The sequence below is a fragment of the Microcebus murinus genome, chromosome 9 (assembly GCF_040939455.1).
Source record: "Microcebus murinus isolate Inina chromosome 9, M.murinus_Inina_mat1.0, whole genome shotgun sequence".
In the NCBI taxonomy this organism is placed as follows: domain Eukaryota; kingdom Metazoa; phylum Chordata; class Mammalia; order Primates; family Cheirogaleidae; genus Microcebus; species Microcebus murinus.
In genome coordinates, this window is record NC_134112.1 from 80,924,605 (window position 1) to 80,943,343 (window position 18,739).

Here is an 18,739-nt window from a genome sequence, read left to right on the forward strand (position 1 = left end):
AGCATGGAGCGCTGGTCTGCCTGGGCAGTGTGGCTTGCAGTGATCATTCCAAGGCGAATTTACAGCCAGAGAGATCTTGGTGAATCCTAAGAGGCGGGAAAGTGCAGAAGTGCTCTGCTAGCCACCTAGGAAGCTTCTTTACAGAGTAACCACCCCTCCACACCCCACCCCCACCACAGTGTGACACACTGCTGTCCAGACTGACAGAATTGCAGGAGAAGTACCAGGCCAGCCAGAAGGAGATAGGGCAGCTGCAGATGGAGCAGTGCGAGCTCCTGGAGGATCAGAGGAGGTTGCAAGAGGAGCAAGGCCAGCTGCAAGAAGAGCTGCACAAGCTCACGTTCCCGACGCCCAAATGTGGTCTCCTCCATAAGGTAACCCCAGCCAGGGGTGGCTGCTAACTGTGGGGCAGCTGCTCTGAGGAGCTTCCCAGTGTGCCTATACTGGGGACAAATAAAAGGGTAGGGATCGACCTTTGTCTTTTCCTAACTAACCACTCCTTACTTTTTCACCAACTCCTCAAACCTAAAAGCTTTATAGAGCCAGTTAGGGTTTTTCTTATAAGGGCTTTAAAAAATCTTCCAATACATTTTATACTCTGGAATCTGTGTAGCATTTTATATTTAGATATTTAGTCCATCTAGAGAAAAATGCACCTGTTAGCACTTTGAAACTACAAAATACATCCAAATGTAAGAGATCATTACCACTTAAGTAGTAGGTCTTCAGAGAAGACCTCTCCCCCTCCCCCTTCCTCTCCCCCTCCCAATCCCCAGATGGGCTGTGTGAAGCCAACACAGAGGCTCTTTAGGGACTTGTTCCCAGCAGGGGTGAGGCATGGCAGGAGGCAGGGTCTTTCCTTTTAATCACCACAATCCCTTGCCTCCTTCCTCCATGCCATCAGGGTCAGGAGCTACTTACAAAGTTACAAGACCTTTGTGAACTGCAGCTGCTCTATCAAGGCATGCAGGATGAACAGAAGAAACTGGTCCAGAACCAACAACGTGTATTAAAAGAACAATTAGAGGCACACGAAGAGCTGCAACGTTTTAAAGAGTCTCATTTCCAGGAAGTGTTGGAGAATCCCAAGAATTCCAAAAAGGCTCAAAAGCCCTCAAAATATGATCAGAACAAGGTAACCATAGCAAGAAGTAGGGAGACATTTCTTCTGAGCACAACAGCATCACAGGGAAAGGGGGCTCACAGCAGGGTCAGGAAGGCCCATTTGGCCAGGAATAAGGATAAGGCTAAAGCCCTGCCTTCACTAGCCATGACCACACACAGGCTTCATTAAGATGTGCTTCAGATACAGCTTGAAGACCTCACCTAAATGCATGCCCAAGTGAAGCACAGTGGACACTTAGAGCTGGGATGACCCAGAGGTCTATAACCTGATCACTGGACTCACTCTCTTGAACATATCATTTTCAGGATGTATATCAATTTAGTGTTTGTTTGGATTCCTTTAGACTGACTCTAAACGTGCCATCCTTTTCTTAAGAGTGGGAAAGTATACTCCTCGATTATCAAAATCTGTAATCTTATGGTTTTCTATATGAGGCAAATGAGCCTGTCTACTTTTAAGGGGAGAATTCCTAGTATATGGGATTCTTGGTACTGACCACACTGTTTTCATTGGAACTTTGGTGGCAATAACAGAGCCAGGTTGGGGGCGGGGGGCTTATGCAGATGAGGTGTCAGAGGTAGAAATTTCTAGTCTGTTTAGGGCTGGGGGATAAATTTGGTCTGAGGTCTTAGTGTAGGCAAGGAAGAGCAGATGGACAGTTTCAGTTTATGCTGAATCTATTCGTTCAGATCATAGCCTGAACAGGGAGAACCAGGGAATAGCAGAAGTCCAAACTGTGAGACTTGATCATATTGCAGGGACATCAGATATCCAGGCTGAAAGCCTGGGTAACAGAGACTGGGAACCAGGTATAAAATATTTCCTCAACTGATCAGATCTCATCCTGGGTATCAGCAGCCAAGAAGCCAGACCCAGAGGCCAGATTCAGAATTGGACAGGAGATTCAGGGACTGGTAGTAAGACCTTAATTCCAAGTCCTCATCTTCCAAGGAAAGGATTCTTCATATGCCCACATTAGGGGTGGAGCTGATTTTAGACTGGGAGTGGGGAAGGGGATTGAGCCTAATGGTCAGGATAATGGGTACCCCTGACTGAGAAGAGGGTCCGGTAGGGAGCTAGGGTGTTCTTAAAACCCACTCAGCACTGCTCTAAGGAGAGGGATATACCAGAGTGCAGAAATCAGCAGAAATGGGAATCTGGAAATCATGGAATTCATATGCCCTGGGGAGATTTTCCCAAATGAGCAAGAAACTAACACATGCCACTTACCTGTAGGCTAAGTCAAAGACATTGGCTGTGGTGAGGCTGAAGTGTAGGTGTGTGGTTCTCTAAGGTGTGCTCTCAGACATCTGCACCAGGAGAGGTGCTGCTAGGACTGAAATGTCTTAGAATAATGATAATGTCTCCCCACCCCTACCTTCAACAGTCCAAGTTGCTCATGGAGCAGATGCAGGCGCTGCAGGCGCTATACAACAGCAGTCAGGCAGAGCAGGAGCTATTGCATCAAGAGCAGGGGAGGCTCCTAGAGGAGCGGAAGAGGCTGCAGGCAGACTTGCAGCTCTGCCTGGAAGAAATACAACTACTCCAGCTCCAGTCCCCATCTATAAAAATGAGCCTTGAGTCCTACAAGAAGAGTTGTAGTAGCATTGCCCCCAGCAGTGACAACGAGAGCTACCAAAAGAGTTACGCCAGCACGCAGGCCAGCAACGAGAGCTTTCTCAAGAGCTACAACAGCAGCACCAGTACCGGCGAGGCCTACGAAAAGAGTTACCGCAGCAGCAGCAGCAGCATTACCTATAAGAAGAGTTATGGCAGCACCAGTGGCTCTGACATTTTTCAGAAGAGTTATGTCAGTAGCAGCGCTGACGATCAGCCTGCTGAGCCTGAAGACATGGAGGTAAAAGTCACCAGATGACAGGTCAGGCAGGGGAAGATGGGCTCTTATCTTTTTAAGAGATAAATCATCAGGGGAAGGGCACAAGAAGTGAGGTGGGAATGGGATCAGAGCTGACGTGGGGAGCCCCTGGAAATAAGCAAGACCCTCTCCCCACAGCAGCCCTGTCTCCCCTCGGCCCATCTCATATGGAGTGCCCCCATTTGGACACAAGCCTGAGATTCCAGCACTTTTCATCAACACAGTCATGGTGCTCTTTATAGGGAGAAAAACAGTATTCCCCTAGGCAGCTCCAGATCCTTGTGGCCATTGTTTGGTATCCCAGGAAGGGCCCAGCCAAGATAGTGGGGCAGAGGTCAGGTGCTTCTCTGGTTGCCATCATTGCTCCCCTGCCCCCACAGCACTTTGATGAAACGGTTGCCAAGGTGTTGGCCAAGCTGCAGGCAGTGCAGGCCATGTACCAGGTGAGCCAGGAGGAGCACTGCCAGCTGCAAGAGCAGATGAAGAAGTTATTAGATAAGCAGAAAATGCTGAAGGTAGAGCTGGACGCCTGTGAAAAGGAATTCAAGGAGTGCATGGATTGCTGCGAGAAAGAGACCCCCCAGTGCGACAAGAATGAGGTAACTGCTGTTGGGGATGCATGCTCTCCTCTGGGAGTCCCTCTGGGAGAGCCAGAAGAGCTCATGGCCGTTTCAGAGAGGCTAAAGAGAGAGGCACAGAGGAGGGAGAGTGAATATCCCAGAGGGCCGGGCAGTCTGCTCCATCGCTGATGGACATTTCTCAGGCTGGAGTACATTTCCCAAGTGCCCATGGTGCTGGGATTTACAGTCCTCAAGACTCCTCTCTTTGAATAAGTTTTCTCTCTTTGCCTTTTTGCCACTTCCCTTCCTCTTTTGCTTTGTGTCCTAAAGGACTCCTGTAGAGCTATATTTTTTCACTTGCCAATTTTCTTTTGTTATTTTGTGTATATCTGTCTTGTCTCCCCATCTAGATTGTAAGCACCTCAAGGACAGGGCCATGTCTCCTTTTTTCGGTTCTCTCATAATGGCAGGAAGAGTGCTCTGCATCCACTAGGAGTAGGACAGAAGGCGTTGTCTCTGGCCAGGAGTAGTTCACAGTGCAGTGGGGGCGCTGTGTATGCACAGGGAAAGATTCAGAGGGCAGTGAACATGTGGGCCTAGATGGATTAGTGTTGGTACCTACTAAGGTACTGAGGGCTTCATGCTGTGCTGCCATCAGCCAAGAAGACAAAATCAGAGATTAGGGAGGAGGGTTGTAACGAGCCTTTGCTTCCGGGGAGCGGGGCAGGAGCCCAGCGCACTCAGGAGTGTGTAACACAGTTCCTTAAGTAATTGTCCCCATCAGGGAAATGGGTTGGATGAAGTAGGAGTCCCCATAAAAACAATCATATAATAAATCCCTGAGGTTCAGAAGTGGTAGCAGCCCTGTAGTTGTTCCCCAGACAGATCACAGTAAAAAACATAACAAATGATCATTTTTTTGATCCTGTTAGATGTAAATCAACAGGTACCTCAAGTTAGGGAGTTACTTGTAAAACTGTCTAAGAGGCTCAGTTTCCACAGTTTGATGATTTCTTTATTGTCTGCTTCCCACGGGCTCCAGCAGAGAAATTTCTGAGGCAATGACCCCTAAGCAGGGCCCAGGCTGGTGGCATGGGCCCAGCTCCGGGTAACTGGCCCCCCACTGCCCACAGATCAAGGAGCTGCAGACCAGGCTACGGGAGCTGCAGCTGCAGTACCAGGCTAGCATGGACGAGCAGGGGCGGCTCCTGGCAGTGCAGGAGCAGCTAGAGGGGCAGCTGCAGTGCTGCCAGGAAGAGCTCCGCCAGCTCAAGGAGAAGAAGCCCTCTGCTGCCAAAGAAGCCCGGGGGAAGAATGTTAATAAGAATATGAACAAGAATGCCAATGGGGTTAAAGTTAAAAAGGTGACCAAGCTATGCTCGGACAGTTCTGAGGGCAGCTTTGAGGCTGGAAAGGTGAGTAGTAACCTTAGTAGCCAGATAAGCAGAAAGGTGGAGGAGATCGTGGGAAGGAACATTGTCTCTACCGCCCTTTCAGCCAGGTGAGGGATTTGTAGAAAAGCTTCTGGGATCTCAAAAGTGTCTACAGTAGTTCCATCTTAGTGGAAAGTTGGTGCTCCCATTCCCATGAAGCTGTGAGGAGAGAGGAATACAGACAGCTCATGGCTGGAGGTGCAGCCCCAGAGGACCACAACCCTTCGGCTGAATGACTGCTTCAATCTGCCCAGCCCCATTTTCCGGGGCCGCTGTTCTTCCTGTGTTACATGCCCAAGAGAGGGTCCAAATAGATAAGGAGAGAGGAATTTATTCAAAGTAGTTGTGTACTAATACGGGAAAGAGGATTGGGTAAAGACGAGTCGCCATAGGTGAGAGAAGGAACAGTCAAGGTGTGGGGCCCAAAAGCCTTAGCTGGGGGAGCTGTCTGTTGGGACTTACTGGCCAAATAGAGTATGGGTCCTGAGAGGTGAGGTGTCACTGTCCCCACATGCTCAGGGTGAGTGGCCTGCAGTCCTGGAACGCAGTGCTGCATGCTTGCATGGTAACATGCTGGGAGCAGTGTTTTCTGTAGATAGCACAGCATTGTTGTGAGAGTAGGAGTCTTCACAGGTAACTGCAGCCCCATCCTGCCCTACCCCACCCCACAGAGTCTGGAGGTGGTACTGTACTACAAGGCCAGCCAGACAGAGTTGGATGAGCTAGAAAAAGAGGAGGAAAAGAAAGAGGAGATGGAGAAGGAAAAAAAGGGAGAAACAGAGGAGGAAACAAAGAAGTGCCAGGATCAACTAGCTACTGAGCCATCAGATCCTGGGAAAGTTAAGTCCAAGAAAAATCAGGAGAAAGAATGTGAAGAGTACAAAGACCAAGAAGATACAGAAGAAGACAACGAAGAGGAGGAGGAAGAAGACGACTCTTGCCCTGAAACTCTTGAAGAAAACAACCCCCTCAAACTTTCTGAGAGCAAAAAGGTAACCATAGCCAAAGGCTAGATCAAGTGGGAAATGGGCTTGGGCTCAGGCACCCCAGTGTTAGGGTGGCCCTGCCAAGAATGAACATATGCAGGAGCAGAGGCCAGCAGGCTCTGAGGCATGGTGCACGGGAAGGGGATGTGCAAAAGGGGTTGGAGAGGGCAGTCGTGGGAAATGGCAGGCTGGGACCAATTCGCTGTGGAGCCATCTCACAAAGGCCACCTTTTCTGGGAGCCACGGTGGGCTCTTTGGAATCTTGTCTCCTTTCATTTACATAGTAGCCCTTTTTACCTTCCTTATGTCAAGAAGGTTTCCTCATCTCCTTGGCACTGCACGAAGGACATTGACAGTGTGAGGCCTTCTTCATGGTGTTTTTCAGCCTGAGCAAGTCACTCAGTCTAGTTTTCCTGTGGTGCCCTGTTAGGTTTAACCTTTATTGTTGCTGTCAGGAGAGTGGGGAGGGGGATAATCTCTTTGTAGGCTCATGTCACCTACTGGCTTCCGTATGTCACAGAACATGAGGGTAGGGGCTGCGAGTGATCAGGAGTGATAGTCAAATATTTCACAGTCTGTGCAGCAGAGGCGTTGGCTAGTCCAGGGAGACCAGCCCCAGCCCCTAACCCTTTAGTTGCTGGAGCTTTGAGAGGTTGAGGTGGAGGTGTCCTGGGGATATGCCAGGATGGCAGGGGTAGTTTACCAACTGCACAGAAGTAGTTCCATATTTTAACAACTGGTACATCTGTATGGGTATGTTTCAACTAAATTCTGCCATGGGTTTTTAACTGGGGGCTCTGATTCCCTGAAGAGTTTGAGTACTTCCTAAGTCCTCAGGTTACAGTAACAGGTTCTTTCTGTCCCTCTAAAGGAAAGACAATAAGTCTCTTGTGGGATTACCCAGTCAACTGTAAGGGTATCTGGAATTTCCACAGTTCAGTCTGCAGCACTGGCTAAGGATCCAGCATGTAGTTCTCTGCTAACCGGTGCCAGGGGACCATTACTTAGGATGTGAAAAGTAGGAGCGACTGCAGCTCCTTCCCCAGTGTTAAATGTCCTTGAACACATCAGATTCCACCACATGCTGATGCAGGGCCTCATGGGTTTCATTACCTTGGGTGCTACACTTCTAAAGCCAGACCTGATTTTTCTACCTCAAAGTCAAGTATGTTCTTTGTGTCTACATACAGAGACATCCCATTGCCACATCTTTTGCGGGTAGCTCTACAGGCATGTTACTGCTTGCAAATTCAGTTTCTCTCTGGAAGATTGTTGCAGTGAAAGAACTAGCCTCTCTCCATGTTAGCTTGTTGTAGTGCATTCTGTCTCACAACTGCAGCATTAGACTCTTAGAGGATCACAGGGACCAGAACCCAAAATACTAAGAAATTTGATGGACAGCAGACCAGAACAAGGGAGTTAACAAAGGGACAGGTGGCCTGGTAGAAGACTGGCTCTTCTAGAGTGATCTAAGAAAAGTATTCGCCCTGCATCTCTAAGAATGCTATTTGCTCTCTGGAGCTTCACTTTTCCAGAGTACTGCTTGACAGGATATGAGAGGTATATGACAAGACAGAAAACTGGACTCACCACCTGATTTGGACCTAGCTGCTGCTTAACCCATTCAGTTTTGCAATTTCTGCAGGCTGCCAGTGGAAAGAACCAAGGCCCAGGCAGTAGAAAAGAAATGTTACAACTCTAGCTTACCTGTTTTTTAACCTCTTGATTCCTTTCTCTTTTCCCTTTGTTTTCTCATCTTCATTATCTGTTGGATTCATGTGTTTATGTCTCTCATCTCCTGGTCATCCTCGTGCTTCTTTCTCATTTGATGTGTTGCAGCCATCCCCTACCCCCGACCCCCCCATCTTCTCCTTGCCTCTTGTAGGCCTGGTGGTCATATCGGCTTTGCTCTGGTGCTGGTGGGCCGAGATGTCGTCTTAACACAGGTACTGGTATTGCTTCCTCTCCTTCTGAGGGACAGAGGGAGGGTGCAGGTGCCCTGGCCTCTCCTCTTTCCCTTTTCTCTTAGCTGCTTGCGTCTTGCCTTTGCCATTTTACAGCAGGTGATGCTCAGGCCTGAGTTTAGTCCTTACTTTTCCTGTAACATCTCTGAGCATGTCTTCATAACACATAGGGAGTTGGAATGCTTAGCAGAGACATGGTTTGAGTTTCTGTCCTTGGCTGGGAATAACTTGGATGAGCCCAGCACTGTTGATACAGTCAAAGCTGCCTGATTCCTTCTGATGAGCCGATGTTTGTCTGCAAGGCTGGCCTGGGCTCTCTTGGTCTTTCTTTAATTGCAGAGCCAAGTTCTCATTATTGTTGCCGCCCAGGATGGCATAATAAGGAATCACTCACTCTCCCGTTGGGTGAGAGAGGAGGTCTTAAGAGTTCTGATCCTTATATTCCTCCCAAGGGCATTTGTGTGAGGGCAACACCAATTGGTCCTTCAACCTTGATAAAAATGGAATTGAACCCCTACCATATCATACACTTTCTATTGAAAAGTTCTCTGGTTTAGGACTACTGGTTCCCAGAAAAATCAAAACAAAATGCCAGGAAATAGTTTATTCTCTGTTTATCTCTTTTGGGGCCAGATTCCATTGTAATTGGCTTTCCAAGCTAGGTTTTCTGAAGTGAATGTGGTATTCATGAAAAGTTTCTACTAGCCAGAGTGTACATGTTCTCAGGAAATCAAGACTGATACATTCCAGGCACTTTCCAGTTGGCCCCTGCCCATGTAATCTGTCCTGTCAACAGGGTACTGAATTCAGGAGGCAGAATGTGGTTTCATGCCTAAGGGAGAACCCTACAGTTCCACCTGCCTTCTGGAACCCATAAGCTATTCTCTGTCATACTGTTCTGGCTTCTTTCTCATCCTCTCCCTGCCACCTGCCCCATCCTCTCTTCTCTTCTCACATCCCTGTAAACGAAGTGTAGTCACTATCATGCATAGGTTTAGAGTGACAGCTGAAGCATTTGTTGGTGGCTCTTCTCACCATTTCCTTTTCTGTCCCCCCCCCCACTTTTTTTCCTCCTCTTCAGCCCTTCTTCTTACTTCCTCCTTTTAGGCATTCTAGTTACTCTCCATGGACAGTCTTTCACTGCTCTAGTGCCCAGGGCCTCTCCCCATACCTGTTCCTCCCCTGTCCACTCCCAGACATCTTCAGTCCTTATGGGTGAGACCCAGAGCATTCGGCTGGGCCTGATCAGAGTGAGAGGAAAGAACGGCTGGTGAAGGGGCCTTTGGAGGAGCCTGTTATTCCAGAGCTCTGGTGAACGCTGATATGCTGCCCCCTCACCCCGGAACTGAAGCAGCATAGTATAAAGTGTGGCTGACATGTGGTCAGAAGAACTTGGTTGAGTCTTTCTCTACTTACAGGCTTTGTTCCAGTGAGCAAAATGCATAATCTGAACTTTTGTGTCTTCAATTGTAAACAAAGGATGATAAAACCTCTGCCCTCCTCACAGGGTTTTTGTGAGGATCAGATGAGTTAATGTATATGAAAGTACTTTAATAAATTATAAAATACCACATAAATAGGTTGTGCACGGTAGCTCACGCTTGTAATCCTAACACTCTGGGAAGCCGAGGTGGGAGGATTGCTTGAGGTCAGGAGTTCAAGCCTGAGCAAGAGTGAAACCCCATCTTTACTAAAAATAGAAAAATTAGCCAGTGTCAATTAGCCTGTCACTTGGGAGGCTGAGGCAGGAGGATCTCTTGAGCCCAGGAGTTTGAGGTTACAGTGAGCTATAAGGACGCCACTGCACTCTATCCAGGGCAACAGAGTGAGACTTTGTCTCAAAAAAATAAAATAAAATAAAATAAAATAAAATAAAATAAAATAAAATACCACATAAATAATAAATAGAGCATATACTTATATAATGCATCTTATATGCTAGTCACTGTTCTAATCACTATTCATATATTAACTAATTTAATCCTTATAACAGCCTATGAGGAAGGGCATATTATTATGTACTATTATCATTTTATATATGATTAATCTAAGGTATATCTAGGTTAGGTAAAAGCCAGGATATTGCGAATTAGATTATAAGAACTTAATATTAGCAACAGATAAAATTCCAATCTTGTTTCTCCTTGTCATCGCCCCTGATTTTGAGTAATTTTCCATGGTTAGTTCCAAGTAATTAGAAAGACACCATACTTCTGTTTATGTAACCTCAGATCACATTAGCTCTTTTGGTAACTAATATATATGGCTAACTTATTTCATATATTGTTTATAAAACCCTTGTGCATATTACATATATTAAGCATCTTCTCCCTATTCTGTACTTACATTTGATTTTTATGGATCCAAAGGCAGAATTTTCCATTCTTCCCTATTAGATATAATCCATTGTTCTTACCTATGAAGTTTTGTGTGTGTGTGTGTGTGTATTTTATCTTGACCCTGTGGTTTCAAAATGTTCATTTCCCCTGCCAGCTGCACATCATCCTCAGAAGTGAAAACCCTACCTTCATGTCTTCATCTAAGTTACAAGTGAGGATAAAGCCTCTAGAGTGTTGTCTCTCCAGGTTCTTTTATTCAGCTCATTGGTCATTTAATAAGCAGTCATACAACGAACTGTGCTGTCATCCTACTCTTATTTCCTCATATTATCTGTAAGGATACCATGGAAAATCTTGTCTATCAACTCAAGTCCAAAAACATGATTTTCTTGATTTGTCACTTTGGTAACCCAGTCTAAAAGGAAAGCCTGACATGACTTAACCCTTTGGGACACCTACACTGTCCCTTTCGTCATCCAATCTGGAAGCTTGCTTCTGCCCCATGTAAAGTGCGCCAGTTCTCCTGTATGGATTTGAGCCCTTTCCTCCTTTAAGAGCATCATACTGACCTTTTTAGCAATGTACATTAGGATATAAACATCTGAGCATGTGAATATTTTTTCTAGCTCCCTTCTCAGTTTATTTACATGAACTATTCTGTATATCCACCTCTAACATTGTTTTTTTTTTTTTTTGGTTTTTTTTTTTGAGACAGAGTCTCGCTTTGCTGCCCAGACTAGAGTGAGTGCCATGGCGTCAGCCTAGCTCACAGCAACCTCAAACTCCTGGGCTTAAGCAATCCTACTGCCTCAGCCTCCTCAAGTAGCTGGGACTACAGGCATGCGCCACCATGACCGGCTAATTTTTTCTATATATATTAGTTGTCCAATTAATTTCTTTCTATTTACAGTAGAGACAGGGTCTTGCTCTTGCTCAGGCTGGTTTTAAACTCCTGACCTGGAGCAATCCGCCCGCCTCGGCCTCCCAGAGTGCTAGGATTACAGGCGTGAGCCACCACGCCCGGCCTCTAACATTGTTTTCCTTTCCATTTTATATCTTTGGTTCTTCTAGGAAACTATTTCCACAAATTCAGGAGATTTTCCTTGGTCTTTATGGTTGGCTTAAAATCCTCTTTTAGATTAATTATTCTCTGAGCAAATGTGTTGTTAGCATTAATGGGCTGTCCTCCATTTTTACCTAAAACCATCCTTCTGTTACATTATGCCATAGCTTATAACAAAATCCAAACTTTGCCTTTCAAGTAATATATAGAGTTTAAAAATAATAAAAATGCAAACTATTTCCCCAAGTATGTATTTTCTTGTCTAAGATTTTCATACTTGCTAAAGGATGCTTTTTGGATATCCCCTCATGGTGTCTTTGTTGTCCCACAAATCAGCAGGGTTCGATAGTGGTCAGTAGTGTCGAGAAGCCTTAGTACACTGTAGCATGTGCACCAGGAAATGAGCACACCTAGTGATTGGGGTGTTTTAGTGACCCAGGGCCAGTAACAGTTTTCTTGGAATTTCCTTGAACCCGACATCCTTCTGTGCAAAAGGTTTGGCTGCCCAAGAATCTCCTATTTCCCTGCATGCCACAGTGCCCATTCACATCCCCCTCAGGCTTGTTCCCTCTTTGCATCCTCTTGACTCTTGAGTTCATGTCTCCTCCATAAAGCTAATGAGGTACTGCTGCTTTTCCCAGAGGCCCAAACTTACTATCTTCTTTCCTGCTATGACATCCAGTCCTTTCTCATTGCAACCATTTGGAGACTCTTTGAAGCCTGGCCTCCAAGCTTGCTTCTACACCTAGGAACTAGTATTCTCATCCCATGGGCAGCAATGGAGGCAGGACTACTGGCAGTCACCTAGCTGATGCATACATTATTGTGCTACATGTCTAGTGGTGCCAGGACTAAGAGAGCCCATTATCTCCACCGGCTACCCAGGAGATAAGAGTGACTGATCCATGATGTTCCTGAGGTATCTCTCAGGCACCAGTAGGCAGGTGATTTCTGGCTTAGGGAAGGGTTCAGAAGGCTGGGCACTCACGGTTTTTCTTTGGTCCCCACAGAACATGTTTGGGTTATGGAAGCCTATGGTATTCTTGGCTATTGCAGCTGTGGCTCTGTATGTGTTACCCAACATGCGACCGCAGGAGCCAGAGTTCTGCCTCATGGAGTGATGGCAGACCTGGGCCAGCCGAGAGGGCAGATCCCCAGTGGCCACCACCCTCAGCTTTGGGCAGGACACACTGTGCCAGGACCCTCACCCTGCCCATATGTTCTATGTGTCCCCACCTCCTTAGCCTCAGTCACCCAGGCTGAAAAGGCTCGTGGGGAGCAGCTGGCTCCCATTTCCTGCTTTGTGTAAGAACCTGGGTTCCTTGTAATTAAATGTCAACCTAATTACATGAGACTTTGTGGCTTTTTATTTGCTGAATGCCTCACAACACAACCAGAACAAAGCAGTTCCCGTTTAACCAAGTACTTCACATAAGGGCCTAGCTCCTAAATATGATTTCTTACCCTACAGATGACCTCAGAAATGAGGCTGGCTCCTTATGCAGCCAGCTGAATCACAGATGAATTGGTCTGTACCTGTTAGCCCATATCTCAAGGAACTCACCTGAGCATGGAGAAATGGAATGAACTGGATACCTTGGGGTGGGGGGACAAAAAACCGCCCCTTAAGTTCCATGCTGTCACCCATCTATATGAGAAGGATGCCCTATGAAGATCTGCGCCTGAGCCTTTGTGGCTTAGTCCTTGTGACTTTTCAAGGGATCCGTCCTCAGAGATGACTTTTATTTAATCAGTCAGGGTCTTGGCAGTAAACAGGTGGCACACCCCACGCTTTAACTGAAGAGAGTTTAATGAAGGGACTATGTACAAAAGGCAGAGTTACGAGAATAAGCATGGAATAGTGAAGCACCAAGCACTGGCAGCAGTGGAAGCTGTTACCATCACAGGCTGAAGGGAAAGGGGAGGAACCTACAGGGTTGCAGCCCCTGCCAGAATCATAATGAAGTAGGAAGTTCATTTTTTGCCTGCCCTCTCCTCCCTCCTGCCAGTTTCCTATTGGTACCTTTCATTGGCTAAACCCAGCAGGGACCCAGAGAGCAGAGGTGCCCAGGTGATATAATCTTTCCAGGTCAGCCTCCTGGAGCTCAGAGCAGAACAGCAGCTTGAGAATGGATCTAGGTGGGGACAGCAAAATGACTCAGATAATTTCTGTGTGCCCCTGTTTACTTTCATTGCTGTGGAATCCTTTGTGATTGGGTGTTCTCATCATAAAAGTATGGTGTGAAAGATGCCAAGTATGTTCATCAACCACAGTGGACAGAGTGGCCCCCATCACTACTGGTTTCCTTGGGACCCCTCTTTCCGCCTCCCTCATACCTGATGCCAAAGGACTTTGTTCCATTCAACCAAACATCCAAAGCAATATGTGTGCAGAGTGTGTACTGTGGTGGCACTGCCAAGCACTGAGTTCATTTCTTCCCCTGTCCTTTCCTAGGGCTAGTAGTAAGGACATTTAGAATTAGGAGATGTTTAAATTTTATGCAGCCCAGAGAAGTGACAAGGCTGAACTGAGAGTCCATCCTAGCAGGCCTGGGTCAGTGCTGAAATTGTGACCAGCTCCCTATAAACATGGCTACAACCAGGCAAATTGAGAACAGTGCCACATGTCCCTTTTAAGAGAGTCCTGATTCAGGGTGGTCTAGCTCCTTGCTATTTCATGTGGCCCATGGGCCAGTGACATCAGCATCACCTTGGAGCTTATTAGAAAGGCAGAATCTCAAGCCCTAACTTAGACCTACTGTCGCAGAATCTGCATTCTTATTAAGATCCCCAGTTGATTATTATGCACAGTAAAATTTCAGAAGCCCTGCCCTAGTCAATTAGGTTGTGTGTTTTCAGTTGTAAGCTAATTAAAGAAATTCTTTCACAACCTACCTGATGCCACTGGCCACTTGCTTTGAGTATGAGACCCTAGTATTTATCCACTTTACTCCAGCCACCAGTTGAAGAACATATGCAGTGGAAAGGACTGGAAGATTACCTATAGCCAAGGGCTATGGTCCAACTATTTGTGTCTCCCCCAAAATTCATATGTTGAAATCTTAACCCCCAAGGTGATAATATTTGGAGGGGAGAATTTTGGGGGTGATTAGGCCATGACAGCAGAGCCCTCAGGAGTGGGATTACTGCCCTTGTAAAAGAGACCTCAGAGTGATCTCTCACCCTCTCTGCCATGGGACGTCACAATGAAACAACGGCTGTCTATGAGGGAGTAAAGCCTCACCAGGCACGGAATCTGCAGGCATCTTGACCTTGGCCTTCACAACCTCCAGAACTGTGAGAAATAAATTCCTGTTATTTATAAGCCATTCAGTATATCATATTTTGTTATAGCAGCCCAAATGGACGAAGACTCCAAGGATCGCTGATTTAACTTAGAATTACAAGCCAAGGCCACATTCTGGTAGAGGACCTGAATCTAGAGCCTGGGTAATGGCAGGAATGTGGGCCTGCTCTTCCCCAGCCTTTTTGCTTGGAACACAGAGCTCTTCTCTTTAAGACACTTGTCCCTCTCTGCTCATTTTAGAACAGCAGTCCCCAACCTTTTTCCTTTTTGGTACCAGGGACCGATTTCATGGAAGGCAATTTTTCTACGGATGAGGTGGGGTGGGGGGTGCAGAGCTTGGGTGGTGATGCCAGCAATGGGGAGCGGCTGTAAACACAGATGAAGCTTCGCTTACTCACCCACCCCTCACCCCCTGCTCTGTGGCCCCCTGTTCCTAAGTTTCATGGAAGACAATTTTTCCACAGAGCAGGGAGCTGGAGGGCAGGGGAGATGGTGCTCAGGTGGTGATGCATGGCTGGGTTCCTAACAGGCCACAGGCTAGTACTGGGCTGCAGCCTGGGGATTGGAGGCCACAGTTTTAGAACCTCATCCTCTTCAGTTGGTTTGTGCCTCTGTCTTAGTGATACACTGTTTCCAAAGTATACTCAAGAGGCTTTTTTGTTGAATGTGAAACATTGACTTCAGCTAGCTTTAAAAAAGCCAGGAAGGATTGACTTTAAATCTATGGGAGTGTCTCTTGGAAGCCACAGGCAGGCATGCACCCAGGCCTTGGTACAGCTGGAACCAAGGACTCAGAACAACTTCAGGAGCTTCCATCTCTCTCTGTTACTGTCCTCTGCAAACTGCTGCTTCTCTGCTGTCTCCCTGTAGCCAGCCTCCCTGTTTTCCCTCCCCAGGCCACATGGTAGAGCAGCCGCCACCTATCACTTTTGTCAAGAACCAGCTGCTATTGTGGGCAGGCCGGGTGGTTCACGCATCACAGGTACTGCTGGCTCAGATCCTGGCAGGTGGAGTGTTAGGACACAGGAAAGGGGAGAAGGGAGCAGTGTGGAGATCCAGGCAGTGGTCTCTACAGGGCTGTGGACAGGGAGCTTTGGGGAAGAGTGTCACTCACCAGAACCCACACAGTCTCCCAGATACCAGTAGAGGAAGCAAACTGACTTTTTTGGATCACTTATTAGATGCCAGGCACCATGCTAATCATCTTTCATGTTATTTCCTTTCATCTTCACACATTAAAAAAAATCCCTATGAGGAGGGTATTATTAACTCCATTTTACGGATGAGCAAACAGATGCCCAAAAGAGTTACATTACCTGCCCAAAGTTACAGAGCCAGCAGTGGTGCGGCTGGAATTTATTCCATGGATCTTTCCACTCTAACACACTGTCCCTGGAACCTGGGTCAGAGCTACAATCAGTGTCACTGATTGGTCAAATTGCCTGCTGTGAGCCTGGCCAGTCCAGTATCATCCCGAGGTGACCATGGAAATGTGTCCCTGCTTCCAGAAAAACAGGATTTTCAAACACTGCCCACTGGACCCTGTCACTTGCATTTGGCTCAGCCCAAGTTAAATATGGCCACTGTTAGTGGCTGATGAGTGGTGCCCCTTGATGGGAGGGGCAGAGCCAGGTGAAGAGCCAGGCAACCTGGTCTCCTGAGAGAGGTCAGCGGGTAGTGAGTCAGGGGGCTATAAAAGGCCTGCAGCCCCAGCCAGCACTGCCCCAAATTCCTAGCTGATGAAACCCCCTGTAAGCCCCTCTCTGTGTGCCTGCCTGGCCTGGGGAGGGACACGTGGGCTCCTCAGGGAGGGGGCCCTACTTGGCAGGCCCCAGGACCAGCATTGCGCACGGTCTGTTCCGGCCTGCCTGGCTGGGCCTGGGGCCTGGGCTCATGGGCTATATTGAGGGCTGAGTCACCAGTCTGCGCCTGGGTCAGGCTGACTGTGACTGGCTGCTGGGGCCTGAGTCAGGCCCCGATTTATCCTGGAGAGCAACAGGCTCAGGTTTCTGGGGGCGGTGGGGGTGAGGGGGCTGACGGGAACCATCCATTGGCACTCTGCATTGTCCTCTGCTGAGACCATGCACTCGCTCCCCTAGGGCCCACACACCGGCCTCTCCTCTCCAGGAGCAAGACAATGAAGCAAAGAGGGAGAGCAAGGGAGACCATACTCAGGGTTCTTTCTCCACGTGCTGGCATCCCTCTCCCACCTTAACAGGGGCCTTCAGCTGACTGGGCGACCTCAGATAAAGCCCATAAAGCATGATTGGGAGCCACCATTGGGGTTTGTACAGGGGCTGTCAGCTCCGAGGTAACCTACCTTACCTGTGTCCTTCCTCCCCAGCAGCTCAAAGAGAGGACTCTATTCCTTCTCAGATCTGTACCTCAGTTTCTTCCTCAGGGCCTCAGAGGCAACACTGCTGAACCCTGAGCTCCTGGCACCTCAGGTTGGCGGCCAGAAGTCTACTATTTTATATATACACACACACACAGCTCCCCTGTGAGACCCAGCTATGTGTCCCAGGAGCTGGGCATCTCTCCACAGGAGCACTCAGCCTGTCAGATACATGGACAGCACTAGGCCCTGATGGTGGTTTTGGCCATGGGATGGAGGTGGCTTGGGGGGAATGAGAGTTCTACAGACAGGGAGGGGGGTTGCCAACAGGAGAGTGGAATTCCTGAGCACCTCGTCACAGGCAGCCGACAGAACATGAGCTGCAGGGCCCAAGCTATTTATACCTCGCCTGTCACTATCAAGGCCCCCAGGGCTCCCCCCACTCCCAGCCACTCACAGCAGGTCCCTTTTCTGCTTCTGGTCCCTTCTCTACTCCTCCCCCTCCCTACCTAAGACCAGGCAGTCTCATTAAATGAGAAGGGAAAGAAATTATTCATGCACCCCTGTCACTATAAGCACTGCCCCCCACAAAACCCACAAGCTTCCTTCTCAGATCCATAATGGGGATTACCCTCAATTGGCCATTGGGAAGGGAGCCCCCAAAGGTGCCTGCTTTCCCTTCCTTTTCCCCAGGCCTGAGGGAGAAGACCAACAAGGTAGAATGATTCCTCTAAAAGGTCCCAGAAGCTTCCCAAACCTTAATCATCACATGGCTTGAGTTGGGGACTGGCTTGCAGAAACTTCTCAGGCACACATATGGCCTCCTACCCAACTCAGTTAAACTTACTGGGAAAGCTGAGGAAGCACGGCCTAAAGGTGGGAGTGGGTGGGGGGCTGGAGATACAGATACGTATGTTACAGAATTATGAGACACATCTTCTCCTTATATAAATATATCCTGTAGCTCTTTCTCCTCATCTCAGGCCCGCTTGCCTGTTTGGGTGCCTCAGTTTCCCTGCAGTCCCCATCCCCCAGGCCTCCAGCTGCCTCTGGCTTGCCCAGAGCCCAGTCCTGCCTAGGCATCCTGGCTGGCAGCCCTCCCTGACCACTCTGCCCTGGCCCTGCCCACCCTCCCTGGTCACGTTTCCCCCTGGCTGCTGTGGCCTGGGCTCTCCCTGATTCTGTCTGGCTAACCCACCCTTTCCCCGGGAGGATCGCCCTGTGGCCCAAATAGGCATGCTGCCCAGGGGGCTCCCTGGCACTACAGGCCAGAGTCCCTCCCTCCCCTCTCAGCACCTTGGTTGAGTCAGACAAGGGGGGGCACAGAGTGTGAGTCACTGGGTACCCTTTTCCTGAGCTCAGCTTCATTCTGAGGCGATGAGGCCAAATGGGCTGGTGACAGGGACACTGAGTCAGGGGCAGCAGACTTGGTCTTTCCCCTAGGACTCTGGGTTTGGGCTCTGAATTAAGCTTTTCTACCTGTAAAATTGAGCAATGAGGGGAGGCAGTCTCCCCTCCAAGTCTTCTTCTTAATTGGCCTGGGCAATGTCCCGGCTTCCTCTCAGGCCATCTCTGAACAAGTGCACGCACTTCCCTTCCCTGTCTACAGGTGGACAATACCCTGGGCTAGGAGCCAGGACTCTCAAGTCCTGTCAACAGCCCTGCCACTAACTAACTCCTCCAGAAAATTCTGTCAACACCAGATCAGTGGGTTTAGCCCTAACCACTGGCCTCAGTTTCCCCATTTACC

At 48.3% G+C, this 18,739-nt stretch overlaps 1 protein-coding gene across 3 annotated transcripts in view; it reads left to right on the forward strand.

Moving 5' to 3' along the window:
* The window catches only part of CCDC136 (coiled-coil domain containing 136), a 28,408-nt gene extending 15,714 nt beyond the window's left edge, over positions 1-12,694 (forward strand). Inside the window, exons 12-19 of one of the 3 annotated variants that reach the window (XM_012789160.2) lie at positions 180-374; positions 905-1,135; positions 2,514-2,984; positions 3,383-3,601; positions 4,696-4,977; positions 5,667-5,987; positions 7,821-7,927; positions 12,358-12,445. In XM_012789160.2, the coding sequence (XP_012644614.1) occupies positions 180-374; positions 905-1,135; positions 2,514-2,984; positions 3,383-3,601; positions 4,696-4,977; positions 5,667-5,987; positions 7,821-7,922 (1,821 nt within the window). In that variant the 3' untranslated portion in view covers positions 7,923-7,927; positions 12,358-12,445. Of the gene's footprint in view, positions 1-179; positions 375-904; positions 1,136-2,513; positions 2,985-3,382; positions 3,602-4,695; positions 4,978-5,666; positions 5,988-7,820; positions 7,928-12,357 lie in introns of all 3 variants that reach the window. The other 2 variants (XM_012789159.2, XM_012789162.2) reach the window with 2 other exon arrangements.
* Positions 12,695-18,739: the final 6,045 nt, after the last annotated feature.